This window comes from Dreissena polymorpha, chromosome 16 (genome assembly GCF_020536995.1).
Source record: "Dreissena polymorpha isolate Duluth1 chromosome 16, UMN_Dpol_1.0, whole genome shotgun sequence".
Lineage (NCBI taxonomy): Eukaryota > Metazoa > Mollusca > Bivalvia > Myida > Dreissenidae > Dreissena > Dreissena polymorpha.
Genome location: NC_068370.1, coordinates 3,449,147 through 3,463,487, shown reverse-complemented (window position 1 = coordinate 3,463,487; position 14,341 = coordinate 3,449,147). Strand labels below are relative to the sequence as shown.

Below are 14,341 nucleotides of genomic sequence, written 5' to 3'. Positions count from 1 at the left end.
TTTTCATACGTATTATTGAATTATGGTATTGAGGACCGTGAACTTTTGCAGGGAAAATGCCCTTTACTCCGTAAAGATTTTAGTCTTAGATCCTGTCTGATCGATGTTAAGTGGGTCACGCGAGTTGTGTATTGTGTTATTTCTTAAAAGTTGACCCAGTTTTTGTAAAAATATTGCAAGACATGTACATTTCCAGAAAGGAAATTCGTTTATGCGTTGAATAAGACCAAGATCGTGAGAATCGCTGCAAACTTGATGAAATAATGGCTTTTCAACGCGATGCACCCTGTTTTCGGGTGATTTTGAGTTGAATACATTGTTATATAAATATTTGATAGTGAAATTTGTTTTTCTTAGAAAAGTTGATTTTTCGTTATAATATGATTATTTATCATTCAAAATGATGTTTTCACTAATGATTATTATCATAGCCACACGCTAAACACCTGTGTAACAAACCAAGAAAAACAAAGATATAAGTTTTACCTTTTCTTCCGAATGAAAAGGTCGTTCATTCTCGTAAAAAATAATGATGTAATGATAACGTTAGAACAGGAGCATAAATAAACTTCTATCCGATCAGAAATGACATAAACATCCGGTCATTTACTCGTTCGCAAAATACAAAGGTCCCTTAATACATATTTCTGATTGTCCGACCGATAAAGGATGGTTTTGCAATATTTCACCACTTCTTGTTTCATGTATGTGTATTTATTCTACAAACACTTTTTCTTCTTGATAGCCTTTATATTTGCATTCAGTTATCTGTTCCTTTAACAGTTACTTCAGCGGAAACTTCCCTGTATCTTGCCAATGTACTTTTAACGCAGCCGGCGCTCTCGTAATATATTTGAGTTGTATTTATTGTTGAAGGGACTTGTTAACCGTTTAGCAAAATAACACGTTTCAAAAATGTATTGAAATGATTCGGAATATTCTATAACTACGTAGTGTCTGACAAAGACCTTTTCCACAATTTATATTTTCCAACTGTTCTCCTGTCACTACGCAACACGATGGACACACTCCGGATTGACAGGGTGAAGTATTAACGGACTTCACAGGGGTTAATCCACGGGCTGGACTGAATGTAAACACTACAGTAAGAACTTATTTTTTGCAAATATATAAAGTTTTGAAGATACATTTGCAAAAATCACAATTTGGATACCGAAGTTGTTCGATGCACGTGGCGATAATAAATGTTGACTTGCATGTGTCTATGCAAAATAAAAATCAGATAATATTGCCGTCTTACGTTTTCTTGCCGGAAAACTATGAACTATTTCAACTGAGGAAGGGGGGGGCATGAAATATAACAATTATATAACACGCATTACAAGTTTAAACAAGTATTTGAATTTTTACTACCAGATTTTCAATATATGTGGAATTGTGCCAGTTAGTCCTGACAAGTTAACTATTTAACACTGTTAACATGGATATGTTCAGAAGTGAACCTTTTGGTCGGTTTTACATGTATGTGTGTACACGTAAACGTCCTGTTTGAGTTGTTACACTGTACATGAAGAGCTCTTTCTTATAGTTCTAAGCAAATGATATATTTTACATAGCTTTGGTTTGAGTATTGCAAAAGACCTGCTGTCAAACTAAAAAAAAACATAACTAAATGTTCCTCGAATCTATATTTTCGAAAATTCTTCAACCTGATTCACACACGAATTACAACTGCAAGTAAACGCATTTATTAACATTTTATATTATAATGTTTTGTTTTTATTATTTTAGTTCAAAATGCAAGCCATATAAGGAAATAAACATGCAGACATTTGTTTAAATAGGATTAGTCGAGGTTGATGTTGTAGCTTTTTGCGTTTATTTCGACCGGAAATAAGATGTCGCAAATTGTGTCGCCGATGCAACGCCACCGAATATGGCGGTCTTCGTCCACCATGACAAACCCGCTGCGCCTGCGCTCTGAGCCGAGGCAAACCAGCTTCCGGCTGCAACTGCTGGGCCCTATAATGAGTAGGTTACATTTATTGGTAGATACATATAGGATCTTGCATGAGTAACTACGTCTTTTTAGCGTGAGTACACATTTTAAGCGTTATAACGCCCATTTTAGCGTTTGTACGCCTTTTAGTTGGCGTTATTACGCCTTTTATTAGCTCTTGTACACCTTTAAGTTTGGCGTTATTGCTCCCTTTTTAGCTTGAGTATGCCTTTTTAGCATTATGACACCTTTTAAGCGCTTATACTCCTTCTAGTTTGGCGTTATTACTTTGTTTGTAGCGTAATACACGTTTATTAGCAAGTATAATGCGTTTGTTTGCGTTATTTTGTGTGTGTTTTTTTGCGTAGAAAAGCATTTTTTTCTTGTTAATACGACTTCGCACTATTTTATTTACATTTTCAATGGTACTTATAGGCTGTCGTACAGCAGAAATCGTGTCACAGTAAGTTTATTATATAAATAAATCGTACGTGTAGACCGTTACACGAATTAGGAGATATACTGTTACCACACCTGAAAGAGATTGTGGTAAAGGAATCGTAGACCAGACACACTTGATTGAAAAAGAACTTATGGACTTGCAAAAATGACTCTGAACTAAATTAAATAGCTGCATTTGATAAAGAAATCATAAAATTGATTAGAAACATGTAAGAAGCATTGAAATCACGAAATCGTTTCACAGAAAGTGAAGTACCTGATTAGCGGCAGCTATTGATCCAGCTGCAACACCCGCGCCTGTGAAGCCGACAGCGTATAGTACTGCAGGAGCCGAAACTACGGCAGCGAGACCGACAGCTATAGACACTGCAATTTACAATACACTTTATTTTAAAAGACAATGTAAGTCTCAATCTGTGAGAAATAATATTCCGAAATATTGACCTTTTTTATTCCACTATTCTTGGTCTGTTCGCATATCAAAGTTTGCAACACATAATATTATGCAAAGCTAAACGTTTTCTGATAGCCGTTGTGGTTTTCTTTCCATAGAATGTTGCTCTCTTGTAATGCACGTTTTGTACAACAAAGACATAATCGGAAAAAAAAGAAATTTTTGGATTCCATAACATACAATTGTAAAATATTGGGCGGGTTCGCCCTTAATGGTAGTTTATAGAAGTTTCCGAGCCCACACTATCTTACTATCTTAAGGTCTCGAACTGGATTAGTTTTACTTTCCTACAGTCCTTCGTTGTGTCCATGCTAACCATTTCTCAAGTAGCAGACGAACACGAATTCAAGTGACGATGACGATGTCAAATTTTTGCATGCTGTCACGTTCGTTATTACATTCCTCAAAATTGGTAATGTTGTGGCTGACCTGCTGGACTGTTGTGTGTGACCTGGCGGAAGCGCGTTGGGAGCATGCGCAGAGAGAAGAGGCGCCGAGCAAATAAAGACGATCTGTGAAATTATCTGTGATATTTAAATCATTAAAGTGTTGTTATATCCTTATCAGTCTGTGTTGTCAGTACGCGGAAAGTGAAATCACAGGTGGTTAGCGTGTGGCTATGATATTAATTAGTGAAAACATCATTTTGAATGATAAATAATCATATTATAACGAAAAATTAACTTTTCTGAAAAAAAAAATTTCACTATCAAATATATATATAACAAGGTATGCATCTCAAAATCACCCCAAAACGGGGTGCATCGCTTTGAACAGCCATATCTTCATCAATTGTGCAGCGATTTTCACGATCTCGGTCTTATTCAACGCAGAAATGAATTTCCTTTCTGGAAATGTATATGTCTTGCAATATTTTTACAAATGCTGGGTCAACTTTTAAGAAATAACACGATACACAACACGCATGACCCAGTTGACAGTGATCATGTATTCTTTATGAATGAAATCTCCAGTTGTAAAGACACACCTCCGCATTGGACCAATGAAATCACTCGTATGTTTAAAATGTCAGTTAGTTGAAATGTATGTAAACAAAGGTTTCAAACGGCGCTGGACAGTTAGTCTTGATGCAGAATGTAACGACAAGAACGGTAATAATGTTTTTTCATACGTTTTATTGAATTATGGTATCGAACTACATGAACTTTGTAGGGAAGTTGCCCTTTACTCCGTGAAGATTTCAGTCTTAAAGACAGCATGATCACTGTCAACTGGGTCATGCGTGTTGTGTATCGTGTTATTTCTTAAAAGTTGACCCAGCATTTGTAAAAATATTGCAAGACATATACATTTCCAGAAAGGAAATTCATTTCTGCGTTGAATAAGACCGAGATCGTGAAAATCGCTGCAAAATTTATGAAGATATGGCTGTTCAAAGCGATGCACCCCGTTTTGGGCTGATTTTGAGTTGCATACCTTGTTATATATATATTTGATAGTGAAATATTATTTTTTTTCAGAAAAGTTAATTTTTCGTTATAATATGATTATTTATCATTCAAAATGATGTTTTCACTAATTAATATCATAGCCACACGCTAACCACCTGTGAGTGAAATAAGAGTATTTACATCATTGGCGACGAGGTTAATTGCGGAAAACACCGGGATTCAGGGTAAACAACGACTTTAAACTTTTGCCAGTTTGGCAAACACGTGTTTTTGCAACCGTGGGTTTCACTGCGTAGATCGTATAGAGAACATTTGTCGGTAGAGAACGATCAGTTACAACTAGTTATAGGCAAATTTGAGCCAGTTTGGCATAATAAATTTGTTTGAGACGGTTATTTCCTAAAAAATAACGATTGTTGCTGTGACGTCACGTGTTTATGCGTATCTATTCAGGTGCACTAGAACTATCGCAGTTTGCGGTGGTACACATGGGTGCTGCGCAGTTTGTGCAAGGAATCTTCTAGCCATCGCAGGTTGCGGAGGTGCACAGAGGTGTTGCAGTTTGCAACAAGGGGCTCTACTACAGTGATAAGAAGGAGGGAGGTGCTTGGAACGCGGCTGCTCATATACGTCTAACCAGTTTGGTTGGTATGTATAGTATGGTGGGCTTTTGTTGCCATTAATTAATTGGACAAGAGAACATTTTCTAACATTGTTATTAAAAATAAAATAATAAATAAAAACTTGGTTTTAATACATTGTTTATACTATTTTGGTACTTTCAGATTGAAACTAAAGAGTACAATATATACATAACACAACTCTGTATCGTTTAATTAGACTTTGCAACACACCCGTGCTTGTTTCATCTAGTTCTTAAAATAATTAAAAATGGTTGTTCGAATTAATACTGCATCAGAGGCAGAGTTACGTGCAATTCCGGGGGTGGGACAAAAGACTGCAAAGGTTATTGTTCGATTAAGGGAAAAATATGGGACTATGACACCAGAGTTATTGTCATTAGCATTGGGAAGAACTGTCCCCAGCCATGTGCTGCAGCTTGTGGAGTTTCCAGAGGCAGAGCAGGATTTCAGTTTAGTCGTTTCAGATGACCTTAGCGAGCAGTTTGCAGAGGTTGAGCAGTTTGCTCTCTCACTACCAGCAAGTGTACAGGTCCAGTCCCCAGGTACAGCCAAGCTGGATGTTGCAGCAAGGCTTAAAAGCACATGCGCTGCCACCAAATTAGAGAAAGGCCAGCAGCAAGTCGAACAGAAGCCTAATCTGAAAATTTGTTGACACTTTGCAGCCGAAAAAAGATGACAAACCATGTAAGCCCTTGGAGCGACAAAGCGGTGCGAGATTCAAGAAACACGAGACTAGTGACTCCGAGGGTCATTCACCGGTGCGAGCGGAGAAATGGCGTAAAGGTAAAACATCCAGGACATCTGGCCATTTAAGGCGTCGCCATTCCCATGATAGTTTATCAAGGGAAGACGACGACAGCGACTGCGATGACAGACGGTCGGTTCGCAAACATACCCGCCAAAGTCATGCTCCATCCGGTGGGAGGTCAAAGCGCAGGAACGACTCCAGCGACTCAAGTTCAATATCGGGGTCGAGACACGGTGGTAAAGCAAGGAGGAGTCATGATAGTTTATCAAGGGAAGACGCCAGCAGCGGCTCCGGAAATGACTGTGATGACAAACGGTCATTACGCAAGCGCGATGAAAGGCAGTCCAAAGGTAAAAAATACAGGACATCTGGCCATGTTAGGTATCGCCGTTCCCATGATAGTTTATCAAGGGAAGAGAGCGACTGCGATGACAGACGGTTGGTTATATATACCCGCCATAGTCATGCTCCATCCGGTGGGAGGTCAAAGCGCAGGAACCACTCCAGCGACTCAAGTTCAAGATCGGGGTCGAGACACAGTGGTAAAGCAAGGAGGAGTCATCGTCATGGGCATGGTCGCCGTAGGTCAAGGTCATCAGGATCCAGGTTCTACTATCGGTCGACTTCAGAATCTGGTAGTTTATCGGAGGATGATTACCACTCTAGAGTCCATGGTGATCCCAAGAAGATGCCTAAGAACCTACGATATGATGGACGTACCAGTTTGCTGTCATTCAAACAGAAGTTTGACAGCTACAGAAAGGTGTACAAATGGTCTGACCATGAATGCCGGGATTACCTCAACTGGTGCTTAGAAGGAAAGGCTCTGGACTACTTTACAATTGAGACGCGCATGGGAGAAAGTTTTTCTTTCCGTGACATTATGAGAAAGATGGAAGGGCGCTTTGGTTCCAAGGAACTACCCGAAACCAGTAGAGCCAAATTCCAGCAGGCTACACAGCAGCCGGGGGAATCCTTAGAAGATTGGGCGGATAGAGTGTTAACTCTGGCAACGCCTGCTTTTAGGGACCTTCCAGATCAGTGTGGTCAACGGGAGGCAGTTTCTAGGTTCTGTCAAGGTTGTATTGACAGGGAAGCGGGAAAGCACGCCTGCTTCGAACGACCACGAACGATTCAACATGCTCTTGATCTGGAACGACATCATCAGTATGTTTCGCAAGTGGTTGATGGCAAGAAGGTCAGGAAATATGACCAAGAAGTCACAGTCAATGCGGTTCAGTCCCCAGCAGACGTGAGAATGGAGAGTCTGGAAAAGGCGATTGAGCAGTTAACTTGTAAGTTTGAAGCTAGTTTAGCATCAAACAGTTCAACAAGTAACAAGGACAGGAAGTTCCCACAGAAGACCTTTAGATGTTTTCATTGTAATGGCAGGGGCCATATGAAAAGAGACTGTAGGGAGTATCAGGAATCCCTTAAACAAAAGTCTGGAGGTCAAGTGGTTGATAGGAGTCCACAGAAGCCTTTAAACTCCAAGGGGCCGGTGGCGTAGGCCAGGCACCGCAGCCCGATGTAGAACGAGGCCATTTGTTAGCGCCGGTTGAAGTGCAGCAGGAGACTTCATCTTGATTGGCGGCTGAAAAAGGAGACAAATCCGGATCAGCAAGTGGAGGGGAGACGATAGCAGTCAAGGTCGTGACGGCAGGGTCGTCTTATGTGAATATGTTGGTGGGAGACCGGCAGGTTAGGGCTCGGGTAGACTCTGGAGCGGATATATCCATACTGTCTTCAGAAGTTTATGACCGGTTAAAGCGGAAACCAGGCAAGGTCAATGATATCAACATGCAGCTTGCTGATAAGAATTCTATTCTGAAGGGATTTGTGACACAGCCTATCCATGTACAGCTGGGAAAACAGTCTTCCAGGGAAGGGATATGCGTTGCGCCAATCAGCGATGAGATGTTGCTGGGACATGACCTGCTGCGGCACTTCAAGGCATTGATTGATTTGCACACAGACTGCCTATTGGTCAATGGCGAAAGTATACCTTTAAACACAACATTTAGGGACAAACCGGTGGTTGCAAGGATCATCATGTCTAAAAGAACAGTGGTACCGCCAAATTCAGTGGTCAGGGTCCCCTGTAAACTGGAGGGAACGTTGGGGGCATATTACATTGAACCAGTGAACAACTTGCAGGTATTGGTTCCAAAAGTTGTTCGGGACGCTAATGAAGTCCCAGTAGTGTGTTTTGTGAACCCAACTGACCAGTTTAAGACTATCAAGAAAAACGTGGTAGTGGGGAACGCCTATGAATTTGAAGAGGTTCTTCAGGAAGGCGATTTCCAAGCAACGACAGATGATGGCATCAAGATACATCCTGTAGCTGAAGTAGACCACCGTTTAACAGCGGAATATAATAGAAATCCGTTGGAATTGTCCTGTGCCGGGTCGACCAGTCAATCCAGAGAACAGGAGACCGTGGCAGGTTGCCAGGTGGAGTCGGTTTGGCAGAAAAGGTCGACCAGAGAACCGGAGACTGTGGCAGGTTGCCAGGTGGGGTCAGATCAGCTGAAAGGGTCGCTGAGTAAAACCAGAGATCCGGAGACCGTGGCAGGTTGCCATGGTGAGTCGGAACAGCAAAAGAAGGAAAAAGAAGTCGTTCCTGACCATCTGCAGGAAGTGTACAAAGCGTCGATAGGGAAGTTGACGGATGAACAAGCCGGAGCACTCGCCAAGTTACTATGCAACTACGCAGATGTGTTTGCAAGAGATGAGTTCGATTTAGGAAGTTTCACCGCCATTGAACACACTATAGATACGGGTGAGGCCAAACCGATCAAACAAAGAATGCGGCAAACCCCAGCATGTTTTGCAGGGGAGGAAGAGGCTCATTTGAAGAAAATGTTAGATGCGGGCGTCATCCAGGAAAGTTCTTCGGAGTGGGCATCAGCACCGGTGTTAATAAGAAAACGTGATGGGTCGGTCCGGTGGTGTATCGATTACAGAGCGCTGAATAATGTCACTGTGAAAGATACGTTTCCTTTGCCTCTGGTTGAGGACTGTCTCGATGCGTTGGCCGGAAACATCTGGTTCTCCAAGTTGGATGCAAATGCCGCCTATTGGCAGGTGCCAATCAGCCCGGAGGACAGGAAGAAGACTGCGTTCATAACAAAATATGGACTTTTCCAACATGTGCGCATGGGTTTTGGGTTGACAAATGCCCCCGCCACTTTTGCAAGGGTTGTTAACCTTATATTGCGTGGGTTGACATGGAAAACGGTCTTAGCCTTCCTCGACGATGTACTGGTCCTTGGAAAGACGTTTGATGAACATTTGAAAAACCTAGCGGATGCTCTATCCCGTTTCCGTCTGCATGGTTTAAAGCTTAAACCGAAGAAGTGTATTTTCTTCCAACCGGAGGTCGAGTTCCTTGGACGCATTATTAATGGAAAAGATATGGCTCTGTCGGAAAAAGACATTCAAACGGTTGCAGATTGGCCAATCCCAAATTGCTCAAAAGACGTTGAACGGTTTTTGGGATTTGTGAACTATCACCGGTCATTTATTCAAGACTTTGCTAGTTTAGCACAGCCCTTGTATGCACTGACCGGCAGGAACCTGTTCAAATGGGGTAAAGATCAGCAAAAGACATTTGAGATGTTACGGGGTGCCATGATCAAGGCGCCTGTATTAGGTCTTCCGAATCACCAAGACCCATATATCCTTGATACTGACGCGTCCAACACAGCCATTGGTGGCGTACTCAGTCAAGTTCAAGGCGGTGTGGAAAAAGTGATTGCCTACAGTAGTTTCTCACTGACATCTGAACAGAGAAGATATTGCACCACCAGAAAAGAGCTTCTTAGCATTGTACGGTTTACTAGGCAGTTCAGATATTACCTGTTAGGTAAAGTCTTTACTGTCCGAAGTGATCATTCAAGTCTTACATGGCTATTGCGCTTCAAAGAGCCACAAGGACAGTTGGCCCGTTGGATGGAAGAATTGGCACAGTACCACATGATCGTGCAACACCGACCTGGAAAAAATCATGGAAATGCTGACGCGTTATCACGTCTTCCAGACACATTGAGTCCATGTCCTTCGTTTCTTGCAGGAATAATACCTGCCGACTTGCCTTGTGGTGGTTGTCACTACTGTGCCCGTGCACATGATCAGTGGGCTGCATTCACAGAAGACGTCGACGACGCCATTGGCCTAGTAGAGCAGGGCAGTTTCCAAACGAGGGGTGACCAAACAATGTCAGAACATGAACAATCAGTTCGCATCGAAGGAGCAGTTTGCTCAAGTACACCGTCGGATGGCACGGAAGTGGAGAACGTTCAGTCAGTTTATGACGTTTCCAATAGACAAGAGACAGCTGTTCAGCTAGGATCATATCCCTGGGATCCTGGGGGGCGAGACGATCACTCATTCATGCCAGGTGGTGGCAACAAGAATCCAGCAGAAGCCTGTAACCAGGGCAATGTAGTTTCGAACCATGACTTTCCCAAATGTCAGTTTGACAATTCTAGAACTATGGAAATAGGGCAAAGTAACGCGGCTTTCCAGATTTGTGCTTTCACACCCGAAGTGATTTTCTGTGCAAGTGTAAGTGTAAGATCACCTGAAGAGTCACAGGGCGATAATGCATGTTGTTGGGGTTTCACATTCAAAGAATTGGAGGAAAAACAAGCGGAAGACAACAAATTGGCCATGTTACTAGCCTTTCTGAGGGACAAAACCGAACCAGATGAGGGTAAACTGTTTCTTTCCAGTCCGGATGCAAAATACTACTGGATTAACAGAGATATGTTCAAATTGGTGCAGTGTGTTATGTTTCGCATGAAACCTAACTCGAAGGACTTGGAATTGATGGTACCCACTGACTTACAGACCCAAGCTATTGAATGGCATCATGATTTACCATCGGCTGGGCACCAGGGTGTGGCCAGGACCAAGGCGAAGATCCAGGAAAAGTTCTTCTGGCGACATATTTCCAAAGATGTAGAGCGATACGTGTTGACCTGCGATGTGTGCAATCGCAATAAGAAAAGTAAATGCTACGGGAAAGCTCCATTGACAGAGTACCAGGCAGGGGCTCCGATGGAGAGGGTTCACATAGATTTCTTAGGACCGTTGCCACGTACATCTAATTCAAATTCACAAAGCAAGGACCACACCTTATAGACCATCTTCCAACGGACAAGTTGAGAGGTTCAATCGAACATTAATGGATGCGGTTCGGTGCTTCATTGGAAAAACACATAATAAATGGGATGAGAAAGTGCAGCAAATAGCTGGGGCTATAAGGGCCTCTGTAAACCGCAGCACTGGATATACGCCCAACAAATTGATGTTAGGGCGCGAAGTTAACACTCCAGCTCAACTGATGTTCCCAATGGCGACAGATAAACATGAAGATGTGGACGAATTTGTCTGCGACCTTCTGGGGACCATAAGCCTAGCCCATGAAACAGCAAGGGCCAATCTAAGGACAGCATCAAAACGTATGAAGCGAGATTACGACGTAAGGGTGTTGCTGCGTCCCTACCAGGAGGGTGATGTGGTTTATCTCATGGACACCGCAGTACTGAAGGGAAAGTGCAGGAAACTCTGCTCACCATGGAAGGGTCCAGGTGTTATATCAAAGAAACTCTCTGCATACCTGTACCAGGTGAAATTGCGGAACTCTGTTTTTGTGGTGAATCACGACAGAATGATGCCATGCCGGGATAGGAAGTTGCCTGCATGGATCGTGCAACATCGCAGTCAAGATCAGGTTGATCCGGACAATCTTGAAGATGAGGAACTGCACTGCGTCTGTGAAAAACCGTGGCAGGGACGCTTCATGATCCAATGTGACTTTTGTGACAAATGGTACCATGGGTCTTGTGTTAACATTTCTCCTTCTGATGCGCTAGATATAGACAAGTACAGGTGTGGGGCATGTCGCAAAAATATTTCTTAGTCTTTTTTGCCTGTATGAACACTTACGGAGCAGTTTGCCCCATTGTTTTGTTTGTATGTTTCAGATTCAATGTCATCTTTCATTAAGGAAGTCGAGGCGCTGCTAAGCCAGGGGATCCTCTACAAAAGCCCTGACAAGTTTGCTCTGGGGATTGGACTGGCCATGGCTCAGGACAGGGAGGGTGCCCTTCGCCTCCTAGAGGGGATGGTCAGTTTGGCCAAGACCCAGAAAACGAAGACCAAGGGAAAGGAGGACTGGCTTAAGAATTTATCAAGATCGCTAGATACCTATCAGATAGTGGACAGGGAATGGATCCACGAAAATGTATTCCCACTTCCCCAGCGGCCAAAGAAAAGGGAACAGGAGTATAATCCCGGGGCAGGGCAGCGAGATATTCGTTTGGGGCAGGCTGGGTCTAGTTTAGATCAGGCTTGTTACCTGGGAGATGAACTGCTCAACGTAGAAAAGCTTCTCGGAAAACCTGGCACTCCCAGCCACAATGAAGACCTTGGTCCGGATCCTGATATCCTGTTGGGAACGCCGAGTCCCAGAAAGTGTCTGGACAAGTCATCGACGGCAGTTTGCCCGATGGAGGTCAGTTTCCCTGGCGAGGACAAGGTAGAAGCTACAGGAGGTCACACAGACTCGGGGGCTGCTGGTTTACCCTTGGGAGAGGTCGAGGGCGACCCGTCCGAGGATGCAAGTCGCACGTCCACAGGAAGAGATGAGCGGGTTCTCTATTCTCGTGAAAACCAAGTCAGGAGCTCCGAGAGTCACCGGGAGGACAGAAGCAGGCTTTCAGGGGAGAGGGTAGAAGACCGGAAGTGGAGTCAGGCGAAGAAAAGAGATACCAGGTCAGAACCTGCACGGAAAGTACGCCAGATGCCAGGTACAAGTTCCGGGGGCAATCTCCGAGTGTCAGTCGAAATACCGAAGAAGATTAGGCTGACCAGGGACAGTTTGTCCCAGGTCCAGAAGAGGTTAGAATGTCAGCGCCGGGTCGAGAGGCTAAGGAGGAACCATACCTGCTGTGTCCCTGGTTGTGACAGCGTTGGAGTTGAATTCGAAAAGGTCCATGCGATGACCTGGCATGTGCCAACAGTTTTTGATGGACGGTTGGCTGATCCAAGTGACATAGTTCAGGGAATGCGGGTCCGAGCATTGTTGCAGGTTGCAACGTGGCTACTTGGCAGACCAGGGACGCTCCACGACCTGCTGGATCTGGTGAACGCCCAACACTTCCTCGAGTCCCGTGAGACGACTCACCCAAGATCATCCTCTTGGTCTACCTTGGAAGGGTTTTGTAGGTATTTACGGGAACCAGTTCCAGCGGAATTCACACTTGCACCCGTCAACAGTGTCGCAGGACTTCTTCACTGGAGAGTTCTGTACCTGTTGGCAGCCTTGCTGCAGCCCAGGGATCGCCTTTATTGGATGGAGCAGTTTGCTTATCCCCCAATCGTGGTTGAATCTCTCCCAGAAGCAGTGGACAGTCATTTCCACCCTGATCGGCTCAGACGTGCCGCTAATATTCACGGCACCATAGAGGACGTCCTGGCTTTAGGAGTAGAGCAGCAGGTGGTAAGACTCAAGCTTAAACACGTGGTGGCAAGTTTCTGCGACCCAGAGACGTACCCATCGTCAAGAGATGTTGATACTTTTCCACCGGAAGTCATCGTGGCGGTTGGGATTCACCCTAAACATGCCGCCAACCCGAAGAGGTTCCTCTCAGACGCTTTGGAGAGGTTGAGCAGTTTGCTCACTAATCCGCGGGTTGTGGCAATTGGTGAAGTAGGGTTGGATCACTCGATGGACCCGGCAGACTGGTGGTACCAGATGAAGCTGCTGCAGAAACTCCTGCCCATCATCCGAGAAAACAAGGTTCTGGTGCTCCACTGTCGGGGAATTACCGGCGACAATGGTATAGAGGCTCATCTGTTGTTGCTTCACCTTTTAAAGCCCCTTTCAAGACAACAGAGGATTCAGCTCCATGCCTTTAATGGGAACCAACTGGTGGTCGGGTGGTGGCTGGAAGTTTTCCCTAACACCCACTTCAGTTTTAACAGGAGTGTTGAAAACTTCACCCCGGAGCAAGTGGCCGCTGTAGTCAGCATGCCTGAGGATCTTCTCCTTATTGAAACAGACGCCCCTTACTTTACGAGGCCCCATATGAGGTTTTCGGCGCCAGCGGAAGTTGGGGATGTGGCGGCGATGTTGGCGGGACTTCGAGGGGTGACGACGCAGCATATCCTGGAGATCACTACAAGAAACGCCGTCAACCTGTTTGGTGAGATCCCCACAGGGCAGGTTGCCCTGTAGATCAACCCTAGTAATTGATGGTCCTCAATGTATGCCAGTTTGGCGATCCAGGATGGGCACGAACAACAACACCCAGCAGATGGCCGACTATTACCTGCGGCGGAGGTACCGTGTTACGGGAAGCGGCTCCAACAATAAAGACGGGGGGAGTGTTGTGGCTGACCTGCTGGACTGTTGTGTGTGACCTGGCGGAAGCGCGTTGGGAGCATGCGCAGAGAGAAGAGGCGCCGAGCAAATAAAGACGATCTGTGAAATTACCTGTTATATTTAAATCATTAAAGTGTTGTTATATCCTTATCAGTCTGTGTTGTCAGTACGCGGAAAGTGAAATAAGAGTATTTACATCAGTAACAAGTGAGTATGGGTGATTTTGTCAAATATTTATGAATTTATATAAACTGTGTATTTTTTTT

At 44.2% G+C, this 14,341-nt stretch overlaps 1 protein-coding gene across 1 annotated transcript in view; it reads left to right on the top strand.

Annotated features, from left to right (window-relative positions):
- The first annotated feature begins 4,458 nt into the window (after nucleotides 1–4,458).
- The window catches only part of LOC127862729 (uncharacterized), a 33,771-nt gene continuing 23,888 nt past the window's right edge, over nucleotides 4,459–14,341 (top strand). Inside the window, exons 1-2 of the mRNA XM_052401988.1 lie at nucleotides 4,459–4,936; nucleotides 11,674–13,916. Of these exons, the coding sequence (XP_052257948.1) occupies nucleotides 11,679–13,916 (2,238 nt within the window). The 5' untranslated portion in view covers nucleotides 4,459–4,936; nucleotides 11,674–11,678. The remainder of the gene's footprint in view (nucleotides 4,937–11,673; nucleotides 13,917–14,341) is intronic.